This window comes from Alligator sinensis, unplaced genomic scaffold (genome assembly GCF_000455745.1).
Source record: "Alligator sinensis unplaced genomic scaffold, ASM45574v1 scaffold976_2, whole genome shotgun sequence".
In the NCBI taxonomy this organism is placed as follows: Eukaryota; Metazoa; Chordata; order Crocodylia; family Alligatoridae; genus Alligator; species Alligator sinensis.
In genome coordinates this window covers 742610-768311 of record NW_005842666.1, presented here as the reverse complement: position 1 = coordinate 768311, position 25702 = coordinate 742610, and the positions used below count along the sequence as shown (strand labels likewise).

The 25702-nt window shown below is 41.1% G+C and overlaps 1 protein-coding gene across 1 annotated transcript in view; it reads right to left on the bottom strand.

The window, feature by feature from the left end:
- PPFIA2 (PTPRF interacting protein alpha 2) overlaps positions 1 to 25702 on the bottom strand; it is a gene marked incomplete at its 3' end in the record, with an annotated part of 557753 nt that overhangs the window by 122587 nt on the left and 409464 nt on the right. The window contains exon 6 of the mRNA XM_025215735.1: positions 9846 to 9962. Within this exon, the coding sequence (XP_025071520.1) occupies positions 9846 to 9962 (117 nt within the window). The remainder of the gene's footprint in view (positions 1 to 9845; positions 9963 to 25702) is intronic.

Below are 25702 nucleotides of genomic sequence, written 5' to 3'. Positions count from 1 at the left end.
AATGACCTGCTGGGTGGCACGGAAATGGAAAGGGATCTGGGAGTCCTAGTGGACTCCAAGATGAACATGAGTCGGCAGTGTGACGAAGCCATCAGAAAAGCCAATGGCACTTTATCGTGCATCAGCAGATGCATGACGAATAGGTCCAAGGAGGTGATACTTCCCCTCTATCGGGCGCTGGTCAGACCGCAGTTGGAGTACTGCGTGCAATTCTGGGCGCCGCACTTCAAGAGGGATGCGGATAACCTGGAGAGGGTCCAGAGAAGGGCCACTCGTATGGTTAAGGGCCTACAGACCAAGCCCTACGAGGAGAGACTAGAGAAACTGGACCTTTTCAGCCTCCGCAAGAGAAGGTTGAGAGGCGACCTTGTGGCTGCCTATAAGTTCATCACAGGGGCACAGAAAGGAATTGGTGAGTATTTATTCACCAAGGCGCCCCCGGGGGTTACAAGAAATAATGGCCACAAGCTAGCAGAGAGCAGATTTAGATTGGACATTAGGAAGAACCTCTTCACAGTTAGAGTGGCCAAGGTCTGGAACGGGCTCCCAAGGGAGGTGGTGCTCTCCCCCCCTACCCTGGGGGTCTTCAAGAGGAGGTTAGATTTATGCAGGGGGTCGGACTCGATGATCTATTGAGGTCCCTTCCAACCCTAACATCTATGAATCTATGAATCTATGAATTGCATGCTGTGCATGGACTGGGGCTGAGGCTGTGATGTGGTGCTTGGCGCAAGCAGAGGCTGCACCAGCTAGATAATAGGGCTCTACAGACCATATCTTTGGCACATTGGGCCTAAGGATATAAATAGAAGTAACTGTATTGATATCAAGGATACCAACATGGGCTGTTACAGTGTAATTGCTAGGGCTGTGCAAAGCTTTGGTCACTGATTCGATGTGGAGGAGATTCGGCCCGATTTGGTGGCCAAATCTCCGATCTGAATCGAATCAGGCGACCCATTAATCTCTCTGAATGAAATTGGAAGCCTCTGATTCGATTTGGAGAGATTCGATTATTCGGCCATAGACAGTTTTATATATTTTTTCTACATACCTCGTGGTACCAGGTGCGGCTCGTGAATGCTGAGATGGTGGGGTGGATGGAGCATCCCATGGGAGCATGGGGGGGTCCCCAGTGCATTCAGCAGCAGGCCCAGAAGTTGACCAGAAGTACTTCCAGTCCACTTCTGGGTATGCTGCCGAGTGTACGGGGGACCCCCTCCCACCATCCAGCTTGGCGACTGGTGTCTCCTGGGTCTGGGGGAGCACCTGCAGTCCCCCTGCAGCTGATTGCTGAGCCGGGAGAGCACTGGAGGGCATGGGGGGCCGCCTGTATGCTCCCCAGTGGACCCAGAAGTGGCACAGAAGTACTTCCTGTCCACTTCTGGGTCCAGCGCTAAACACCCGGGGGACCTCCCCATGCTCCTGTGGGATGCTCCATCCGCCCCATCATCTCAGCATTCATGAGCCGCACCTGGTACCTCAAGGTACATAGAAAAAAACATATAAAGCTGTGTCTATGGCCGAATCACTGATTCTCAGAATCAGTATTGAATCTTCAGACTCAGCCAGATTCAATCAGGACAGTGATTCGAATCAGCAAATCGAATCACTGTCCCCTGAATGAGGCTGAATCAGAATCCAAATCTAATACTACCCACTTTGTACACCCCTAGTAACCCCATGCTATATCTACATGATTCCATAACAATACAAGGGTAGCAAAACTGCTATAATGATAACCATTTTCTGAATGCCATAGTTGCAGCAGTTTAGCTAACTTGTGTCACTATAGGATCATGCAAATGGAACAGTTAGGCTATTATGGCTCCCCGCACTCCCTTCCTGAAGGCAACTAAGAAGTATGTTCATCCATAGCCCTCTAAATAATCAAAAATAAATAAATATATATAATATATATAGGTACTAATATTATTTTGTATTAATAAAATTTATTTTATAATAGTAGCTAAAGACAACAACTAACTTTCCAAACATTAAACAAACCTCCCAATGTCCAAATGACATAGATATATATGAACTCAATTTTAAAGATAGAAAATTTGGTGAATATGAAACATAGGTAAGTAAAGGCTCATATTTTAAAAGCATTATGTAACTGTAGGCTTTTAAGTTTTAGTACCCACGCATGGATATCTACTTTGTTTTTGTTCCAATGAGTACTAAAAATGAGCGGCTAAGCTTCAGGTAGAGCTATGGATGATTCCAAAGTTGTCTTGGGTATCAAAATCAGGGAGTGACACTTAGAAGTATATTTTTTTAAATTTGGGCCTATGAAACTGCACTCAATCCCACAGAAAATCTGAGATATAGATGGCAATAGGACACAGGTCTCTGTCCCTGTGCTTTGTCAGAACACAGTCTTTTCAAGATCACTGTGTGAAAGACTATAGGAAATGTTAAAAGACAACGAAGTGTGCCAAAATTAGCTTGTGGATCTGATACATGAGATCTGATACACAAGAAAGAAGGGAAGAGCTAATAAAATAAACAATGTTATTAGCTATATATGTGTGTGTGTGTATGCACACACACACATACACACACACACACACACACATATAGCTAATAACATTATTTATATATTCATGCATAGGTAATAACAGTGTGTGTGTGTATATCTATATATTGTAGGCAATACAGTGGCCTAAATGCAACTGACAACTAAAGTACAAACAAAAATCATATCATCATAACCAATAAATCATAATGCAAACAGAGCAAGCAAGCAAACTATCAAAACCCACATAACAACAGCACTATATTCAAATTTCCTCGAACAATTCTGGAAGACTCTTTTTTTCTTATGAATGAAGACTGTTACCTCTGTAGCTTGCTCCACTGCCTTCTGTTTTGAGTTTACTGGCATCACATATAGCAATAGTTCTCCTCTCTGTAATTTCTAAGAATTCCCTCACACCTCTAATAATTTATTCCCCCTCTCACAGAAATCTCTGTACTGAACCTTTCTCCTTTCTTTCAAGATCATAAAACACTGTTGTTAAAATAATCTTTTGTCCCCAATACCCTATTTCAATTTTCTCTTCAAACACCATCTTTATCTTCCTTGTACTGTCTGCATCAAGCCATCAAAGCTCAAGCTTCTTATCTTTGCCTCAAAAACTCCAAGTTATTCTGGTTCCATCCATCTTTCAGTTCTTATCTTCTATTCTTCTTTCAGATACCTACAAGCTTCTCCAGTGCTATGGTCTTCAGTGCCCCTTTCAGGTGGGTATTTGCTCTTTTTTCCTTGTCTTTTCCAAACTGTTTATCTGCACAAGAAATACCTCACTCTCACAGACTACTGAAAATATATTGGAATAGGTTTTGAAAGTTTATTCAGAAGAGATAAAACAATACCTTGTGCTTTTGCATAGCAAGAGCTGCTAGGTGGCTATGGGCCATGTACAACAAAATCCTCTGTGTTCTAACCAACTGCTCTTCTTTAGTGGTCCCGCCAATCCAGTATATGGAATAACAGGTCTGAGGTCTGCCTCTTGCACCATATCACTCAGTCAAGCTCAGCAATCCATTTTCAGTCAACATATAATTTGAATCCTCAAGTTTATGGGCTAGATCTTATTCCACTCATTAGGTACCTAAGTGGATTAAGGTGCCTGAGTGTGATCCTATTCTACCCTACTCAATACTTGATTAAATTTTATTGTTACAAAGGTAGGCACTTTTGTAACATGGCATGCCATCCTCTTAGCTTTAAGACAATCACAAAATGCATGGAGGAGGAGTAGGGATGGGGGAATTTCTTGTTGTGTTAATTGACTTTCCAGGACTTGAGCAGGATAGAATGAGATTTCCCTTAGGCCCCTAACAGCTAGGATAAGATCTGGTTCTAGGTTTCTTAGGAACAAGCAGCATGATAACACAATGAGATGGATTTTATGGGATAAGTGGGGAGGTGAGAGACAGATGGATTTCTAGGACCTTAGAAAGGACAGCTCAGTAAGCTGATTTTTGGAAAGCAAGCAAGATTTGACTAAAAAGTTCATTCATATATTTAATATGTCATTTGTGAATGCCATCTTAATCTCTGATCAGGCCTCCAGAACCAACAAGTATGCACTATACACATACACATATATACCATACACACATATTTTGTTACTCCTCTTAATGCATGAATCCAGTGTCTTACTAAAGATTCTTTAAAGTTGGAATTTTGAGACCTGCTCATGCATTACTAAATTGATTAATAACCTGGCTGCAATCTCTTCTACAGTCCTTGCTCAGAGCTCCTTACTATTACTGCTACTACCAGTGTGTCAAACAGTCCTAATTTAAGTCTCTTTCAAACACATATTTCTCCAAATTATCTTACAAATATTAATGAATTAAAGGAAGAAGTTAGAGACTAGCAGATCATTACATTATCAACTGCTTTTTTCATTAAAATGTATTATATAGCTCTAATTTAAAGGATGAACCTTTTGGGGTAAGAATCATATTGTCCCACTATGTTTCATATATCACACAATTTGTTTCTCTAATTTGCAACCAACACAGCATCCTTTTAGAAAACAGTCAACAAGCCCTCTAGATAAGGACTCCAAATGCCAAAATGGCAGTTTTCCAGCCACATATGCAGCATTTTTGGCACTTAAGCACAGTTTATGATTGTATTGTTCCTGCAGTGGAGATATGTAAATAAGTGTCCACATGGCACTGAGCATGCACAGTAGGCCACATAAAGCTGGGCAGGTACTTGGCTACGTATGTATGTGCCCGACCACGAGTCCCAGAAAAGAGGACTTTCAGTGTTTTAGTCTCAGTACCTCAGCACTTGGGGCACTTTAGAAGTGGAAGACCCAGGTGCAAGCCCCCTCCCGCCCCATCCATACCCCCAGCTGACTAGGACAGTGCTCTAACCACTATGCTACAAGGCAGGCATGATTGAATCTGCTGTCCAGCCCACCTTTTAAAGCTGAGACCTTGCATCCTGCATTTGAGATGAGAGACATCCTTTACAGGGAAATTGATAAAGAGTAATGAGGAAGTTTCTGCCCCTTTAGAATCATGGGCCTAAGCCAGAACCCAGGGCTTGTTCCTTTCCAGAGCAGCTGCCAAGTTCTTCTAGCTTACTCTCTTCCTCCTGACCGCTCACATCTTCCCCCACCTTTCCTTTAAGGTAAACTTAACACAGGGTTTGTTTTTTTCTTTGCAAGCTATGCTTAACACATCTAAAAAGTTATACTACTTAATCCTGATCTTCAGTTCTTTATTGATTAAGTGCTAAAGAAATAGAGGATGTGTCTGCATGTTTGCATACTGTTAAGATACTGAAATACACACATTCCTTTAATTCCTACTTTTTAAAAAAAGGTCTCTTTTTCTAGTTTCTGCCATTAAGACATTTATTTCTTGCATTCTGGTTTTTTTCAGGTCCCTGTGGGGACAAAAATAAATTGCAGATCCAGTTGTCAGTAAGAAGTAAAAAGTACAGTGTTTTATGGCCCTATAAAACTACTGTTATAGCTGGCCAGAGTTCTGAAGGAACTGACAAATATAATCTGATTTACTGGCAAATTACTGCAAGGTATCCCTATGGTTTTGACCAAAGGCTAACTCTGATGACTGTAGAAAATGAGATTATATTCTGACAATCCAGCCCTGCTCCTTCCTCCCTCCCTACCTCTCACACAGATTGGTCTATATTTTAAATACATATCATATACCCTACATCTTCCCACACTTCTAATCTTGATTCCACAAAATTCTGAACCTTTTTTATCTCTTCTGAGTGACTTAATCGTTTTTTAATATCAAGAAATAAGAATTAATATTCAGCTTCAAAACACTGTCTGTTACTCAGTGTTGCCAACTGTTGTTGTCTGTGGGATTTATTGGTAATGTTGAAGTGATGTTGTTGTGATCTAGGAACTGTGTGAGATGGAAGAGGCTTTGTGGATGATAGCTTTTATTGGACCAACTGTATGGCTGGGATAAAGTTCGACAACCATTCAAATGCAAAGTACTCTTTATCAGGTTTGAGGGAAGAAGAATGCATAGCAATGATTAAAATTTACAAAATGCCTTCAAAAGGTGAGCTTTGGAACAATAATTCATAAATTGGATGGACAATGACAGCCAAGGACTGAACACTGATGCTGACTTTATGGCATGCTATAATCTATGTAATTACTGAAATTCTTCCTTCACCTACCAGAGGAGGGAAAATGACCCTCCTCCCTTTTGATAGGTCTTCATTTTCCATTAGTAAAGTTTCTTGTTTTCTGTTAATTGTTTATCTTATTCTCTTCTCCAGTTTCACAGCCCTTTCACAGCCCTACAGGATTTATTGTAATATTTCTGTTTTAAATGTGTTCATGTTGTTATAGTGCTGTGTTCCTCAGTCTCACCATAAGGCTAGTATGTGGGGAAGAAATGGGTTAAGAGACAGTGAATAGGAGCAGATGATGTGACTGCTTCCCAACCATTCCCCAGATTCCAGTGTGGGGATGGCACAGGGAGTCTTTCTCTACTTCTGCATTACCACCAGGGACCAGAAGGAATGGAGCAAGCACTGCTCCACATGCCTTCTACAGATAGGGATCACTCAAGTCTGGAGAAGGCAGGGAGAACAGGGGAGAGGAGGCAGCTGCAAGATAAACATCTGTATGCTCCTCTCCCAGAATGATTGTTCCCAGAAATTTCCCAGAAATTTCCACTGGTAGAAATAAATGTCTTTCATTCAGTCATCCTTGTGATAATAAAAAACTTTCCTATAGCTAAGGTTGTGGATGCCCCACTTCACTTCAGGTACAGTACCAGTCAGTAAGATCCAAAAGTGTCTGTTACTAATGCTGTACCAATATTATCAGAAAAAAAAAACCTGAGAACCAAGAAGCAGCCACCCTCCGCTCTCATCCCGGGCTATAAACCCTCGTAATACGGCCACAAGCACTTTCACACAGAAGGGTGATATGTCAATTTGCTCCTCATTTGAATGAAAATATTGTCTTGTAACTGAAACTACTAGGTAGACAAGCTTATAAAACTGTACATCTGTAAAATCTTATACCTTGTTATTTTGTAGGAAGTCACAGTGTTCAATTCGCATGTAATCTGAAATGAGGTTGGGCTGCAAGGGATGAACACCTTTCAGAAGGGGCCTGATGTGTCCAGGAAAATTATTATGAACATAGGTAATACTTGGAACACAAGCAAAGAATTTGCTCTTTAAAACCATACTAAGAGGTCTCGCTGAGACCTTGGAAAAAGCACAGGGAGTGGAAACATGCATTGCGTTTTGTTGCCTTTGTGCTGCCGTAAATATTTTTATGGTGGTCTAAAGGCCAAGCAAACAGGCATTAATACCCCTTTGTCACTCCAAAAATGCCCCAAATTTATGGCTGCAATGAAGTTGGCATCAGTTGGTACTACTGTTTAGTGACCAACATCTATTTATTTTATGGTGTGAGAATGCCAGCAATTCACAGCTTCCTCTGCTTTCCATTTGCCTGGGATAGGTGCTCCTTGGCCTTGAGAGGCTTGATCCTGCACACACTGGGAATTCCTATGCAAACTGGGTCCTTCAAACCTTAGAAGAACACAACACCTATTGTCCTGCACCATCAATAGTCAGGACAACAGGTAACATTTCTTCTGCCCAGTGAAACAGATCATCTGTGAGAGGCACACATTCTGGCACAGATGATTTGCTTAATTTGGAGATGTCTACTTCTAGTGTGCAAGTCACATTTTTAAGGACATTTAGAGCTAAATCCTATTTCATCTTATAGGTCTAAATGGTATGTGTGCAGCTGTCCAACTGTCATCTTTGGCACTTACACACAGAGTTTGTGACCCAGCTTTGTCTCCACAAACTCATGCAGGTACACTGGGAATGCTAAGTAGACCTGCACTCTGTCAGGCAGCTGCAGGACAAAAAAAATAATTTACTTGCCTACTGGGCAGACAGGAGATGGCAATGCCTCACTATGGCTCAGTGATTAGACTTCTTTGCTAGGTGTAGGAGATGCAGATTTAAACCCAACATAAGTGGGGTCTAGAACTTTGGTTTTCCATTCTCCGAGAATATACCTTAACCACTAATTAAGCTACTAGTATAAAAAACAGGAGGGCTGTCCTCTGACTGGTGTATGCACCAGGACGATTCTATTTAACTAAAGGGCAAAACAGAATCGGAAATGTGTTTACATGCCAAAAACAAGTTATGCAGTGGTATATACATCATTTAGGCACATAAAGCAAAATATATTCCACTGAGTTCAAAGAGAGTTAAGTGCCTAATAACTTTAGAAATCTGATCCTTTTCTCATTGCATTACTCTCTTCATACCTACTTACTGACTTTACGTGTGTGTGACAGGAATTAACTTACTGTTTGTAAAGTGCTTTGAAAAGATAAAATCCCCAAGCTGTAGGAATGCTAAGCACTACTACCATTAATATTATTTTATAGTTTTTGGAATCATAGAATCATAGAAAATTAGGGTTGGAAGGGACCTCAGGAGGTCATCTAGTCCAACCCCCTGCTCAAAGTAGGACCATCGCCTACTAGACCACTCCAGCCAGGCTTTTATCAAGCCAGCCCTTAAAAACCTCCAAGGATGGAGATTCCACCACCTCTTTAAGCATCTTGTTTCAGTGCATCACCATCCTAATATCCAACATAAACCTCCCTTGCTGCAGCTTGAGACCATTGATCCTTGTTCTGTCATCTGTCACCATTGACAAGTCTAGCTCCATCCTCTTTGGAAACACTCTTCAGTTAGTTAAAGGCTGCTGTCAAAATTAGGACAGAGTGGGCACATCTACACATTGCCCTACGGTGATGTAGCGGTGCGCTATGTTCCCGTACGGTATGCTGCAGTAACATAGCGATCACGTGGGTCTACACATGATCACTAGTTACATCGCTATAGCAGTGCACTCCCTGATTATAGCTCACCACTATGGCAACAAAGCAGGGAAATTTAACCATGCGCTGCCCATACTGTGCAGTATGGGCAGTTACTATGCTGAGTTTTAGTACTTCCAAACGGAAGTACTAAAGCATGGTGCAGTAACAAGGTCATCATATGGCAACATGTAGACACACCCAGTGTACACTGATTAGAAGTGCAAAAACTAATGTGCATTAATTAGAAGTTCAAAAACAAAGATTGGGAATAGAATGATAAGGAAGCATTACAACAGAATATCAGAAAGAGAAGATCTGCAAATATTTAGCATGTTTGATTAAACTACTTGCCAGTGAAAAGTAGATTTTAAAACAGAACAACAGATATAATGATCTTCTGATTTGTGGATCTACTGGTCCACCAAGACAATATTTTAGCTGTTCTAGTGCAATTCTCAAGAGTCAAGTGATTTGTTGTACCCTCAGTAGCCTGTCCTGAGTTTTTCTTATAGGAACAAATAATTTCTAGATGGGGCAACATAAAAGTCATAGTGGCAAAGATTCCAGGAGATTGGGCTGAATCATAGATTTCACAGATTCCACAGATATTAGGGCTGGAAGGGACCTTGCGAAATCATCTGGTCCAGCCCCCTGCCCAAGGGCAGGATGTCAGCTGGGGTCAGAGAACCCCAGCGAGATAATTATCCAAACACTTCTTGAATGTGTCCAGAGTCGTGCTTGCACCAGTTCATCACTGAAGTGGCATGTCCACATTTTGCTTTATATTATTTGTCTCTTACATACAGTAGAAACTTTCTATAGTCAGGATCCAACAATCTGTGTGGAACAAACTGGGCTGGGCATCCAATTCTAATAAGTATTTTAATCTTATTTCAAAGTTACTTTTTGTCCTGTCTTAAGAACAAAAACTTAATGTTTCATACCTTTTCATGAACTTTTTGCCCTGGCTCCATTCCTTCAATATGTTCTGATTCAGCAGGTCCCTCTCCAGATGCCATTTTCCTTTGAATATGTGCATTTTGTTCACGTAAAGCTACAATCTGTAAAAATCAATCAATCAATCAATCAATCAATTAATCAATCAATCAAGATTAACATAATTGAAATCACTAAACAGGCAAGTATTATGTTTATTAAGGTCTTGATCTGACCCACAGAGGCACAAGGAACTCCACTTGAAGAATTAGTCCTATATTTATATAAAAGGGATATGTATCATTAATGAATGATAAAAATGAATAAGAGATACATTTACAATAAGCAATAACAAATATTGAAAGCACAACATGAACTTATATTTCTAATCTTACCTAGTCCTAGCTACTAGTTAAACATATGAAAACATATTAGATTGATGATTTCAGTCCCCTGCAAGGACAGGGCATAGTTTTACATACAGGACACAATAACTATTAAGCTGACACTGAGGAAGTACATTGCTAAAAGGATACTTTTGCATACTACAAAAAGAAGTGTCAGTTTTAAGCAGGATTTTCCTAACTTTCAGTGATTGTGACATACATTCTTAAAGCATGCTATCTGGTGAGAAAAGCAACTATGTAAAAATAGCTTTACCTTATTCAACACATTACTTCTATTAACTACCTACTTAATGGGATAAATTAGGTCCCCCCTCCCCCTCAAACTTATGTTTACTCTCATTTTTACCTAAACTGTACCAATAGAGTTTTCTCCAGAATGAGCTTCTGAGGTTTCAGTGACACAATACATTAAATACATGGTGCCCAATCTAAATTGTGTATGTAAATGCTGTAGGACTTGGGGGATAAGAGCCAAACTAATTCACAACATACTGAATTTCAAGTTACAGCCCTTGGTGCATTTGAATGGCTCTTGCTGATTTCACTGTTAAGACTGAAATTAAATGCACATTTTTTTTCTCATGGATGTATATAGGAAAGTGTAAAACAAGTGCGGATATAGCCATCTGAATAAATCTGCATTCTTATATAGCGATCCAAAAATAGTCTAGTTTCAAATGTGTTTTGGCAGCATGAGAGGGACAGGGTACAGCTCAAAGTACTAAAATATTAGCCACACAAAATACATTTATTCATAACCTTATCAAAACTTATAAATGGAAGTTTCTGAACAACTTGATTTCTACTCATGTTATTTCTGTTCAGACTTGTAAACCTTTTCTTTGCAAAGCTAAACAAAATGAAATAAGCCTCTGCCTACAGAATATTCCTAGTATTTAATCATAAAGGTAGATTTGGGGCAGACTGAGGAAAGCCACTTCAAGATAGTCATTATAATGCACTAATTTATGGACATCACTTGTGCTTCACATGAAACACAGACTTTATATTAATGCAAGGGGGGGTGAATGGACACCTACTATCAGACTTGAAATTTGATATGGCTGTCTGTTACAGTAGTTCACGAACAGAAACTTTATTATGACTGCACTAGTCAACTTCCTCCGCTATATCCAATGCAACTTAGCCTCCATTTACCTCACCATAAATATCACTGCATAAACCATTCTGTTATTAAAACTGGAGCAGTCCACTTTCCAACCAGGTGGAGACTACCCCCCTCTGATGCTGACAATCATCACCACTGGCACAGGCAGTGTTGGGATGTGGTGTGGCAGCCCTACTAGCCATGTTTAATTTAAAGCACACAGCAAATCAGCTACAAAGATGTTCCACATTATATGTAAATGCTCCATTATAGGTGGACTATCTTTGTGGCTGTTTTCTTATTTTATTGCACCATTAATTGGCTGAACTTGTGGCATGGTTGCTATTTATGGCATGGCTAATGTTATGTGTGCAATAAATGTAACATTTGCCTTGGCTCTGTGATAGCAAAGCTACCCTTGGTGTTTGTTAAGAGTTTTGCTACTTCCCTTTGTCTGCTTTACAATAATTCCCCATTTTTTCTCATGTGGGAAGTGGTCACCTTGGAATAGTAGGCAGGAGAAATGGAATCAATAAGAATCAACATAGGCAATCAATTTTTCTCCTAGTCTCAGTTTTTCTTAAGAAGAAATAAATCTCTAGTAGTTATTACGGTTGTTGAGAAAAATCTTTAAACCATAGATTAAGGGCACATCTATACTACACATTTTTGTTGGCACAGCCACGTAGACAAGGAGTTGCAGAAATCATGCCCCTTACTGACAGCTACGTTTACTAAATCACTCATGTTGACCTAACTTATACCAGTAAGAATGTCAACTGGCCAGAACAGTGTCAGTTCACTGTGAAGGTGGTTTGTGCAAGCCAGAGAAGACCTTTTGCCAGTATAATTCACATCTCCAGTAAGGGGGATTGATAGTTAAGCTATATGAAACATTATTTGATATAATATTGTTTTGCAATTTTCTGTTAAAAGAATGTTAGTACTGGTGATCTAAATCCTTGTCTTTTATTTAATTATGTTAATGAGGTGTGTTGGTTTGTTGGGAAGAGTCTTCATAGAGGCACAGTTATACAGTTACAACACAATTCATAAGGCATAACTTGTTTTGATTCACCAAACTGCAACAAATTATGCTGGCATAACTACTTTTGCCACAGCATATTGCATTCACAGTAAAAGAATGTGATATTTTAACTATGCTAGTATTTGGGACCTGGTTATATATACCTGAAGGGATAACTGATATCTGAAGGGTATATATATAGCCCCTGTGGCTATAGGGGACAAGACTAGGATCACTGGCCTCAAACTGGATCAGGGGAGATCAGGCTAAAAATTAGGAAGAGCTCTCAGACTATGAAGACAAGTATTGGAACAGACTACCTATACAAGCTGAGAAATCTCTATCCCTGGAAATTTTCAAGAGCAGGCTAGATAGACATTTGACAGGGATAGTTTAGTCAGGGATAGTTTAGTCCTGCCTTGAGCAGGCTGCTGGCTCACATGAGGTTCCTTCTCACCCTTTTTTCCCATGATCCTATGACTTCTGTCATCATCGGAAGGAAAACAGATATTGTGCCTTAATATAAATCAATTATGAATTAAAACTAAACAGATTAGCAAATTAGTATGGTCACACCTGCATGTTAAATACTTGTGAGGTGTCACATGATGATGGATCTCTAAATGGGATTATAACATGTTTTCCTCCAACATCAGGGGATTGTACTCAGTGACCCAGCAGGGCCCTTCTTCAATCCTATGTCTGTGTGCAATTTTTCTAACTATAGAGGTAAGAGTCTGCTTTCATTTACGTGATGAAAATGAAAGTGCAACCGTGATTCTTTTACTCTAAAAGGGAGTATTACAGAGAGCCATGTTTTTTATCTGAGATCAAATGTGCTTCATTTATAAAAAAACCTACTCCTCCCCATCCTCCAAAATACCAACTCTGCAATTTGATTTTGAATCAACAGAGCTGACCTGGTTTTTTTCTGTCTTGGACTCCATCACCATAATGAATATTTGGTAGGTTGAAAACTCTGCTACACCTGAGCTCCCCACCGTCTTCAAATGAAGACACTAAATGACAACCTAAATGAAAACCTGAGCAATGCCAGTAGTAACACTGGGGTTTCACAGGTGCCTCTAATTGGAATGCAATAAATAATTCTGTTGCTCATGCACAAGAACAAAGTTAGTTCAGTTGATGCTCTCTGTTGCATTTCCTCCACACAACTAACCATAGTGTAAAGTGACAAAATTTATGCTGTCTGAAATACCTACTGCCAGGGCAGAGGGACACAGTCCCTACCTGGCTTCTGGTAGTGGAGCCTGCCCCAGCAGCAGACAGTTCCTAGGGGCAGGGAGCAATCTCCTGCCCTCTGGTGCCTGGTTGACCGGGTGCAGATCTGCTCCCAGTCAGGTGTCTACATGAGCACTACTGCGCAGTAAGTAATCACAAGTAAATTTGCTACTTGCATTTTCAGGTAGCAAATTTACACACAATTGCCGAGGTTTACTTTGCAGTAAGCATGTGCATGTGCAGATGCACATGCTTACTGTGTAGTAAACTATGCTACTGCACAGTAAGGCATCTCATGTACATGCACCCAGTTTTACACAGTACCTTCTCTGAATGGCACTGTATTTTGCCTCAACTTAAGTCAAAAAAGTCAATCCTTATGCACCAGAGTAAGTGAAAGGAGAATATTAAATGCCAGATCTGTCAAATATCATATATTTTGGGGCAAAGGACTGAGCAGATGGAGAGAAGAAATGTACCCACAATTATGAGTAACAACAAAATGGATTCTGGGGTCAACACAAGTCTAGTCTTGTCCACCACTTCTATTGAGAACTTGCCTTGCCTCCAGAAAATATAACTAGAACATGTACTTGACAAATGAGTCTTAAAAATATAGGCAGTATATGATGTTCTGTAAAGAATAGCTGTCATCATCGTTGGCAATTCCTCTATATGAGGCTGACAGTCTTCCAGTATATAGGGAAGTCATCAGTGAGTCTGTAGATGACTGAGGAAGCCAATCCGAGAACTGCATGTTTGACTGCAAGACATGGCAAGTATTTCTAGGAGGAAAGAGTAGATTGTAGGGTGATGTCATGACACAGCTTTTTTTCTTTGTCTCTCTCATCTACCTACCTCCATAGTGAAATGAGTTTCCTTGAAATGATCAAGGCCTTGCCATATATCATGGCAAAATTATGGATGATTCAGTCTTGAGTCTCCCAGATACTGCATTTCTTCATATTGGTCATCAAGGTGTCCTTGAATCTCTTCTTTTGCCCAGCTCTAGAACAGTGACCATGATTGAGTTGGGAGAATAAACTTGTTTTGGGAGCTAGTTGTCAGGCATCTTTATGACATGCCCTGTCCAACAAACCTGATGCCGTATAAACCTGACTTCAAGGCTGGTGGTGCTTTCTTGAGCCTGAACCCTGGAATTCATTCTTCTGTCCATCCAATTTATGTAGAGGATTTTCCAAAGACACCACTGATGGTAATGTTGCAAATCTTTCTGGTGTTTTTGATGTGTCATCTAAGTTTCATGCCCATACAACAGGACAGAAATGACAACAGCCTGGGAGACAAGAAGTTGGGTTTCGGTCCTAATGTCATGATCATCCAAGACATGATTTCAAAGACATCCCAAGGCAGCATTAGCAGATTTATCTGGTGTTGCATATCATCGTCTATGTTTACTTGTTGGAAAAGGTATGATTACCCAGGTAGGCGAAATACTCAAATTTCTTCAAATTCTCTTTTTATAATTTATGGAGTAGCACCTGATTGGTGTGGGGTAGGTTGGTAAAGTAACTTGGTTTTCATTAAGTTGACAGTAAGTCCAAGCACTTCATAGACTTCACAGAAGCAAATGAAGTACCCTGAAGCTCTTCAATTAAATGGGCACATGCAACACAATCATCACCTTATTAAAGATCTGTCATGGAGGTATTCATCACATAACCAGTTGATGTTGAAGATATCGCTATCCGTAGAATACTGGATACTGACTCCAGATGGAAGTCTTTCAGTACTGAGATGTGGAATAGCTGTGATATAGATGGAAAAGAGTGTTGGTTCAATCACACCTTATTTGACTCCAGTTCTAACAGTGAAGGGGTCCATTACTTAGGACAGTTGCTGTCATGTCATAGTGAAGTTTGGTGGTAGTAACAAATTTTGGCAGGCCTCCTCATCAGAATTTTCCATAGGGCCTCTCTGTTGATGGAATCAAAGGCCTAATGAGCAAACCCTGGGCAAACCCTGTGGGAGAGTGAGGGTAAGGGTGGTAGAGAAGTGCGGTCGGAGGGGTGGGGTGGATATGGGACAAAAGTTCTACCTATGCTGGGGACTCAAAATCAGTCTGTGGCTGCTCCTGCTGCATCTGCCATAGCCATATCCACAGGCACAGCATTGTATGCTTCCCTGGTTGTTGCTTTGACAGAGTAACATGGATCTTTGCACCTTACTATTGCTACAAAAGCAATGTTGCGGGGCTGCTTTTGCTGCTAAGGTGCAGATTTCATGGGGATGGGGGCAATTCTGGTGTCCCCCCTCCCCCCAGGACTATTGCCTTCCTTGCACACTCCAAGTTACATTACTGAAGTCAGGTCAATGAAGGCCATGTAAAAATCTTATTGTTGCTCACAGCACTTCTGAAGTTGCCTGTCAACAAAGATCATATCTATTGCACCTCTGAGTGGTCTGAAACCACACTGGGACTTGAGTAGAATCTCCTTAGCGTGGAAAGTGAGTTTTTTGTGGAGAACGGGGGCAAGGACCTTTCCAGCTATAAACAGAATGTAATCCCATGAAAATTGCTGCAATCCAATATATCTCCTTTCCTGAATATGGTTACTTTACAATTCTGGCATCTCTCAAGTCACTGGGAATTTGATCATGCTTCAATATTTTCATAATAAATGACATGTAGTTGGTGAGAGAGATTTTTTTCCACCATGCTTATAAATTTCATCTGGCATTCCTCAGGACCACACACTTAGTTGTTTATATCTGCTTAGAGGTTTTCAGGGCCTCTTGATAAGTTGGTGGTAGTCCTTACTGGAACTGTTGTGGAATGACTTTGATGGTATTGTCTTCAACATTAGCATCTGAGCTCTGAAAGTTTTCCTTCTACCATGTGTTAATGGTAGAGCTGTGAAGAATAGCAACTGCCTAAGGAAGGTTTCTAGGGTCTGATCTTGGGGAGTTCTATGGTGAGGAACAGCTGGGAAAGGAGATACTTGTTAAGGTATGGGAGATGCAATTTAAGAATTGCATTTAAGAAATTAGAAGGAACCAGAAAGGTCCTGGTTTCACAGCCTGCAGAGCATACATGTAATGCTTCATCATGCAGGGTGAAAGCTTACTGGGTATATCTATATCAGAGATCTGGCCTGTAGAGTCATACCATCCGGCCCACTGGAATTTGGGGTCAGGGATAGGGGGCCTGGTCTACTGCAGAATATAGAGCCCTTTGGTCCTGATGGAACCAGGGTTGTCAGCAGGGGGATGAGCAAGGGTTGTGTAGATATATCATAGTTCCATGACTGTGCTCACTCTGCAGCTGCCAGACATTGGCCACCAATGCTTGGCAGCACTGCCGCTACTGCCCAAAGAACCTCCCACCACCAGATCCCCACTGAAATCACTGGATATACTGCATTGCCACTATCCCTATGGATCTGACCTGGGGTACGTCTGACTAGTGAGGAGGACTTTAAACTAGGCTTACTGGGGGATGGAGAAAAAAGCCCTGCGGGAAGTGGGGAAGTGGGAGACCTAGAGGAAGAGCAAGCAGGAGGGAGCAACAGCTGGGTGTTCTCATACTCTCTGGGAAATCAGGGCAATTGACCAGTTAACTTAGGCGCCTGTACATGAATGCACGGAGCCTGGGAAACAAGGAGGAAGGGTTGGAAGTCCTTGCACAGTCACGGAGCTACGATGTGATCAGAATAACAGAGACTTGGTGAGATAGCTTGCAAGACTGGAGTGCAGTTATGGATAGGTACAAACTGTTCAGGAAGGACAGGCAGGGTAGAAGAGGAGGAGTTGCACTTTATGTAAAAGAGCCATATGATTGCTCAGAGCTCCGGTATGAAAGTGGACACATGCCTGTTGAAAGTCTCTGGGTTAAGGTTAGAGGGGAGAGCAACAAGGGTGATATTCAGTGGGTGTCTGTTATAGGAAATGATGGATGAGGCTTTCTTTAAACAGCTAGTGGATGTTTCCCAATCACAAGCCCTGGTTCTCATGGGGGATTTCAATCACCCTGACATCTGCTGGGAGGGCAGTACAGCAGTGCAAAGGCAATCCAGGAAGTTTTTAGAGACTGTTGGGAACAACTTCCTGGTGCAAGTGTTGGAGCAGCTAACTAGGGGCTGTGCTCTTCTTGACCAGCAGCTCACAAACAGGGATGAATTGGTGGGGAATGTAGTAGTGGATGGCAAGTTGGGCAGCAGTGGTCACGAGATGATTGAGTTCAGGATCCTGAGGAAAGGAAGGATGGAGAGCAGCAGAATAAGGACACTGGACTTCAGAAAAACAGATTTCAACTCACTCAGGGAACTCATAGGCAGGATCCCCTGGGGTGCCACACTGAGGGGGAGGGGAAGCCAGGAAAGCTGGCTGTACTTTAAAGAAGCCTTACTGAGAGTGCAGGAACAAACCATCCCAATGTGAAGGAAGACTAGCAAATATGGCAAAAGACCAGCTTGGCTTAGCAGGGAACTCTTTAGTAAACTGAATCTCAAAAAGGAAGCTTATAACAAGTGGAAACTTGGACAAATAACTAGGGAGGAATATAAGACCGTTGCTTGGGGATGAAATCAGGAAGGCCAAAGTGCAGTTGGAGTTAGAGCGAGCAAGGGATATAAAGGGTAACAAAAAGGGTTTCTACAAGAGGAGGATCAGGGAAACTGTGGATCCCTTACTGAATGGGGGAGGCAACCTAGTGACAGAGGATGGAGAAAAGGTTTTAGTGCTCAATGCCTTTTTCACCTCAGTCTTCACAGGCAAGGTCAGCTCCCAGACTATTGCACCATGCAGCATTGTTTGGGAAGGAGGTGAGCAGCCAACAGTGGTGAAAGAACAGGTTAGAGACTATTTAGAAAAGCTGGACATGTAGAAATCCATGGGGCCAGACGGGATGCACCTGAGGGTGCTGAGGGAGTTAGCTGATGAGATTGCAGAGCCACTGGCCACCATTTTTAAAAACTCATGGTGATCAGGAGAGGTGCCAGATGGTTGGAAAAGAGCAAACATAGTGCCCATATTTAAGAAAGGGAAAAAGGAGGATCCAGGGAACTATAGAGCAGTCAGCCTCACCTCAGTCTCTGGAAAAATAATGGAGTAGATCCTCAAGCAATCCATTTCTAAGCACTTGAAGGAGAAGGTGACTAGGAACAGTCAGCATGGATTCAGCAAGGGCAAGTCATGCCTGACCATCCTGATATCCTTCTATGGTGAGACGACTGGCTCCTTGGATGTGGGGAGACCAGTGGATGTGGTCTACCTTGATTTTAGCAAGGCTTTTGATACAACTTTCTCACAGGTAAGCTAAGGAAGTACGGGTTGGATGAATGGACTGTAAGGTGAATAGAAAACTGACTGGAGCATTGGGCTTAGAGGATAATAATCAATGTCTCAATGTCTAGTTGGCAGCTGATATTAAGTGGAGAGCGCCTGGGGTTGGTCTTGGGACCAGTGTTGTTCAATGTCTTCATCGACGACCTAGAAGATGGCATAGAGGGCACCCTCAGCAAGGTTGCAGATGACACCAGTAGAAAAACTGGAGGGTAGGGGTAGGATTCAGAGTGACCAGGAAAAATGGGAGCATCAGGCCAAAAGGAATCTCATGAGGTTCAACAAGAACAAGTGAAAAGTCCTGAACTTAGGACAGAACAATCCCATACACCAGTACAGGCTGGGGGCTGACTGGCTGGGCAGCAGCTCTGCAGAAAAGGACCTGGGGGCTACAGTGCACAATAAGCTGGATACGAGCCAACAGTGTGCCCTTATTGCCGAGAAGGTTAATGGCATTCTGAGCTGCATTGGTAGGTGTGTTTCTAGCAGGTCAAGGGAAGTAATTATCCGCCTCTATTCAGCACAGGTGAGGCCACATATGGAGTACTGTGTTTAGTTTTGGGCCCCCCGCTAGAGAAAAGATGTGGACAAATTGGAGAGAGTCCAGTGGAGAGAAACAAAAATGGTGAGGGGGCTGGGGCACATGGCTTATGATGAGAGGCTGAGGAAACTGGACTTATTTAGTTTAGAAAAGACCGAGAGGAGATTTAATAGCAGCCTTCAACTACCTGAAAGGTGGTTCCACAGAGGATGGAGCTAGACTGTTCCCAGTGGTGACAGATGACAGAACAAGGAGCAATGGTATCAACTTGCTGCTGGGGAAGTTTAGGTTAGATATTAGGAAGAATTTTCTCACTAGGTGGGTAGTAAAACACTGGAACCCAGGTTATCCAGCGAGGTTGTGGAATCTTCATCTTTGGAGGTGTTTAAGACCTGGCTAGACACAGTTTGGCTGGGGATCTAATTTGGGGTGGTCCTGGTGTGAGCAGGAAGTTGAACTAGATGATGTACTAAGGTCCCTTCCAACCCTAATTTTCTATGATTCTATGACACCCCTGGTCTATATCACTTCCCTAGAACTCCTGAATGTGTCACAAAGAAGAATGACCCAATGACTTCTGCTTTAGCTAACATAAACCCAGAAATGAGACAGTAAGAAGCTGTCTTGGGTGTAACTCCTTCCTTTTAAGCATCCTGGAGGCAGACCTTGTTGAGCTAGTCAGAAAATTTCAGACAGAATATTCTTCTGTTGCAAAATATGATCTTGATGAAACTAGCTGTATCGTTGTTGTTGAATCATACTGAATTTGGTGAAATTTCCTGCCCGAATTAGGACATGGCTTGACATTAGATGCTATATCATATTCTGCATGACAACATAAAAGAAACATGATATAGAGGCAAAACAAAGAAACAAAACTTTCAATTTGAAAGAAAATTTAGAAATGTTCTGAAACAAAATCTGCTAAAACAAAATGTTTTACATGCAGATGTTTTACATGCATGTTTTACATGCATGTTTTACAAAATGTTTCACATGCAGATGGCAGCATGTGATGTTTCTGCTTGGGAGCAGTTTGTTACTGCTGCTATTCAAGGGAACAAGTCTTTTGTATATTGCATAGAAATAATGCATGGTATAACAATGAATACATTTCACTATGAAAAACCTGATACCATATCCTTGACTGGAACACCCTGGAAACAAATCATTTTTCAGCATTTGCCTTTGATATTAACTTTAATTTTGGAGGGGATCTATACTTATATGATCACTTCTGCAGTTAGTGTGATGCTCTGACATGCATTTAATTTTTAAAATTATATTAATATTTTGACAAAGAGTGTTCAATTATTATATTTGTGCACTCAGAAGAGAGTTTGAGTGTTGCTTTGGTATTTGTATCACTGTTGTATTCTTACTATTTGTATTTTGTTTAGCGGGAGCTAGTGTTTAAGAAGCATGTTCACTTGATGGCAACGTGCATTTTTACCAGAGAAAGTGGGAAGTAGCAGAGAAAGTGGGAAATGTTGCTCGTATGTCCTGACAGTAGAAGACCTTGCCTTAAACAAGCTCCAGGTTTGACAGAACTTGATTTACAAAACTTACCATATTTACTAAACTTAGCATAGCAAGACTCACGCCTAGAGTTATGGAATACGTTGGGGCAATGCTATCTAGTTCTACCTCAGCTGTATAATGGTTAAAAAGTACTCACATCTAACCAATTTGGAGAACCCCGCCTTCCCCCGCCCCTCCCCATTTTAAATCAAGACTCAGGGACATTTATAGAGCAGATTGCATAGGACTGCTGTCCTGCTGCTACCTTGTCAGTAAGCATTACACTTCATATATAAGGACAGTCCAATGAATTTCTTTCATAAATATTAAATCTACATATATATTTTAAATTACATATAAGCCAGTGGTGTCCAACTCTTTTCATCCTGTGGTCTAGACAGGTGGTGCCAGAGTTGCATATGGGCTTGATCTGGTCACTGGGGCAGGTGCAGCAGGAGACTGAGTTGGCCCATGTGACCGGTGCGGCTGCATGGCACATGATCTGGCCATGAGAACAGGCTTAGGGTGCAGCCCGGGCCTTAACCAGCCACACACCAATGCCTTGGGACCATTCAGGCCACACAGTAATGGCCTAGCCAAGGCCCAATCCAACAACACAGGGACTGGAAATTTGGCAGCGGGGAAAGGGTGGAGGTTAACTGCCACCACTCCCTTGCCACCAAATTTCCTGACCTCTAGGAAGCCCCACAGGCCAGATGCCATGGCTCCATGGGCTAGATATGGCCTGTGGGCCAGGGGTTAAACATCCATGATCTAAATGATTTGTGCAAAATGTATCTATGTCTGCAGGCTGGATCTGGCCATTGGGGTGGATGCAGCAGGTGACAGACCTGGTGTACTGGGTAGGTGGGACTGGGGCCCAATCCAGCCTTGTGGCAATGGCGTGGGCCTGAGCAGGCTGTAACAGATGGGGAAGTGGTGGCTGGTGCTGCTCAATTAATAGAAGTGATGGAGGGAGCCTTAAGTCACACAAGGAGTGCTTTGGGTATAAAAAGGTTGAATACTACTGTAGGTACTTCGTAAAAGCATTCTTCTACAACAACAGCAAGTGGTAACAGCAAGAATCCAGAAGGGCATTCACTATCCAAAAAGATAAAACTAATTCTGAAAACATTGCTAATCAAAAATATAGAAAAAGAAGACCATATCTATTTGTTTTACAATTCTTTCTCCTTTTAGGATCAGAATACCCAATTGAACAAATCTATTACAGCATTAAGACTACTTATACCTTATCAACTAGCTATGTTTTATTTCACCTAAGTACAACTTAGCATTGCAAAGTACTTATTAGACAGCAAAAATATACTATAGAGTGGGAAAAAAGCAACGATGTTTGCTACAAAAATAGGTATAAAAACTTAAAAAACAAGGATTAAGATAAACTCTATACATCTGCATTCATGAGATGTATATTACCTACTATTTATTTCCTCTAAATTCAAATAAAATTTATTTCAACTCCAAAATAAACCCTACTAAATATAACATATTTTCTCTCATGCAATACTCGCCCAAATAAGACACACACCTTGTTTTTGCGAAGTCAGAATGAAGAAAAAGAAAAGATTTTTCCAGAGTTATGTCCATGTAGAATAGGGACAGGTCTAATCTTCCACTCACTCACCCTTCCTTTCCTGCTCAGGCAAAAACTGCAGTTTTAACTCTTTCACAGCTCAACTGTCAACAGCTTTTGACAGCTCAGCCAAAAGCTGAAACTGTAGTTGCTGCTGAAAACTATACTTCATGGGCAGCCTGTAGAACTGTGAAATAGGAGAAGAGACCCCAGGATTAGCTACAAGACATCAAATTTGCAGAACAAAGGATAGCTTGATTAGTGGAACATCAAGATGATTAGAAAGGACACATGTGGAGTGTAGAAAATTTACCAGGAATTAGGTATATCACTCTAAGACATGAAGTCAATAGACTATATCATTGTTCCCTGAATAGAAATGACACTGTTGCTACTGGGAAGTTGGTTTTAATTTTTAGGTGGAGCAAGAATCAAAGTTGGATATGACTGCACAATTGCACCTGCTCCAGATCTGCCCTTGATGGACTCTGCCCCCACCCTCCATCCAGCTTCTGGAAGGTAGATCACGAAAAGAAGCAAGAGTCATCTTACAGCATCCCAATGCTTCTATTCTGGGCAGAAAGAAATCAGCCCCCTAAGACACATACCCCAACTTTGAAAAACCAATTTCTGGGAAAAGTTGAATGTGGTATGTAAATACAGTACTATAAAAGTAAGATAAAACAAATTAACATGCCTTTTCCCTCCTGTTTTCTGACCTACCACTTAGAAGCTTTGCTGTCATATTACTAGAATTCTTTCTTTGAGTTCCTGTTGAGGACATTAATTTCCTACTTTGTACACTTCTAAAGTTAGATGTTTTTCAACGTGATACTAACTATCTCATGTATATTTTTTATATCACAACAGAATTTTTGTGGAATATTTGAAGCAAATCATACAAGGTTTTAGAATATACGAGTATTAAAAAATTAAACCATCTTACTTCGACATTTTTCTAACTTTAGTGGCTTAACTCCACAGAGTAACATTCAACACTGCAAAACCATAACTTAAAACGATCAATGCCATCTCACGTACCTTACTTTCCAAGTTCCCCATATCTATGCAGTGACTTTTTTTGAGACTGACAATGGCTAGCTTTCTAATGGAAGTACAGAGAATGGCTACTATGGAATCCCCGAATGCCCACCTGGGAGTCAGTATTCAGTTCCTTCATTTGGCTCTTTCTTTTCCCTGTTCTACACTCTACATTTGTTATATCCTCTCTCAATTCAGCCCTGGGTCATTTTTATGCAGATATTGAACATACCAAATTTAATTTTTCAGTGTTGAGTTTCTAGCTTATAGCACCTTGTTCTGCTGTAAATGCTTTTAATATACTATACTGAAATCAAGCATGCTGCCAATTTGTTAAAAAAAATATTTTTTAAAAACTGTCAAATGCCCACCTCTTTTATTCAGGTTTAGCATCTACTTCTGAATTTGGAAATTCTGATTTTGCCTTTCATCTTTCAGATCTATACACACAATCCTTATCACCTCCAAGACATTACCTATCTTGATCTCACTTATTACTGATCTCACTTATTCCTCCAGAAACATCCTTCTAAAGCCACAGAAACACTGGGCTGGAAGACACCTCAGAGGGTCATCTAGTCTAGCAGGATCATCCCTCTCTAAACCACATCCAAGAGCTTTCAAACCTTAAAAATGGCCATGGATGGAGATTCTATAACCTCTCTAGGTTAACCATGCTTAAGTGCCTTCATTATTATAACGTTCTTTTTAATATCCAATCTAAATTTGCCTTGTTGAAATTTAATACTGTTATTTCTCATCCTGTCCCTTGAAGATGTGGAGAATAGTCTATTGCCACCCTTATTATAACCACCCTTCAGATACTTAAAGATTTATCAAATCCTGTTTCCTTTTCTTCATCAGACTAAACAATGCCCTTTCTTTCAACCTTTTTGTCATAAGTCACATTTCCTAGACCTCCAATCTCTTGAGTTGCTCTCCATGAGGAGCAACGTGATTTGTATACAACTTTCTCAAAGTGCAGTGCCCAAAACTGGACACGGTACTCGAGGCGAGGACTAACCAATGCTTAATAGAGTGGAAAAGGCACTTGTATTTACTTGCAAGTGATGCTCCTATTAATATAGACTAATAGGCTATTTTTTTTTTTGCAACAAGAGCACGCTGTTGGTTCATATTCAGTTTAATGTCCATTATTACCCCAGACCAGTTTCTGCAGAACTGCAGCCTAGCCAGCCATTCCTCAGTCCATATTTGTGCACGTGACTGTTCTGTTCTAAGAGCAGGACTCAGCACTTATCCTTACTGAATTTTGTTCAGTTAATTACAGATCATTTGTCTAGTTTATCTGTCATTCCTAATCTTACCAGCTGAGTCTTAATCTTACAAATTGAGTCTTAATCTTATACTCTGGAAGGTCTGAAATGGCATCCAGTTTGACATCATCTGTAAATTTGCTAATTTAGTATTCAATCCCCTCTCCACAATTCATTAATGAAGATATTAAAAGGTACCAGACCCATAGCAGACCACTGGAGAACCTCAATTGTTAACAGCACATAAAACCAAGGATGACAATCCATGAACAGAATGATATTACAATACTTTTGTCTAGACTATTTTTTTAGGCTACTAATGGAAATGTCATGGAAGAGAGTGCTAAACATCTTGCAAAGTTGACGTATATCACATTACGTTCCCCACACATCCACAACACTCATCGTGTTATAGAAGATATCAAGATTGGTCAAGCGTGCCTTGTTCTTGACAAATCCACACTCACTGTTCCCAATCAGCTTATTATCTTCTAGTGGCTAAGAAACAAATTCGTTGAGTACATCCTCCAAAATACTTCCAGGTATGAAGGTCAGACTGACCAATCTGTAATTCCCTAGATCCTCCTTCTTCCCTTTCTTAAACATGGGAATAATACTTGCCTTTTTCAGTTATTCAGAACCTCATCCAGGCTCCACAAATTTTCAACAAGAAGTCTCTAAGCCAGAGGTTCCCAAACTGTAGGTTGCAACCCCAAATGGGATCACAACATCAGCATATGGGAACGTGGGTGTGGGGAACTGCATGTTGCGAGTGAGGGGCCATGGTCAAGAAAAGTTTG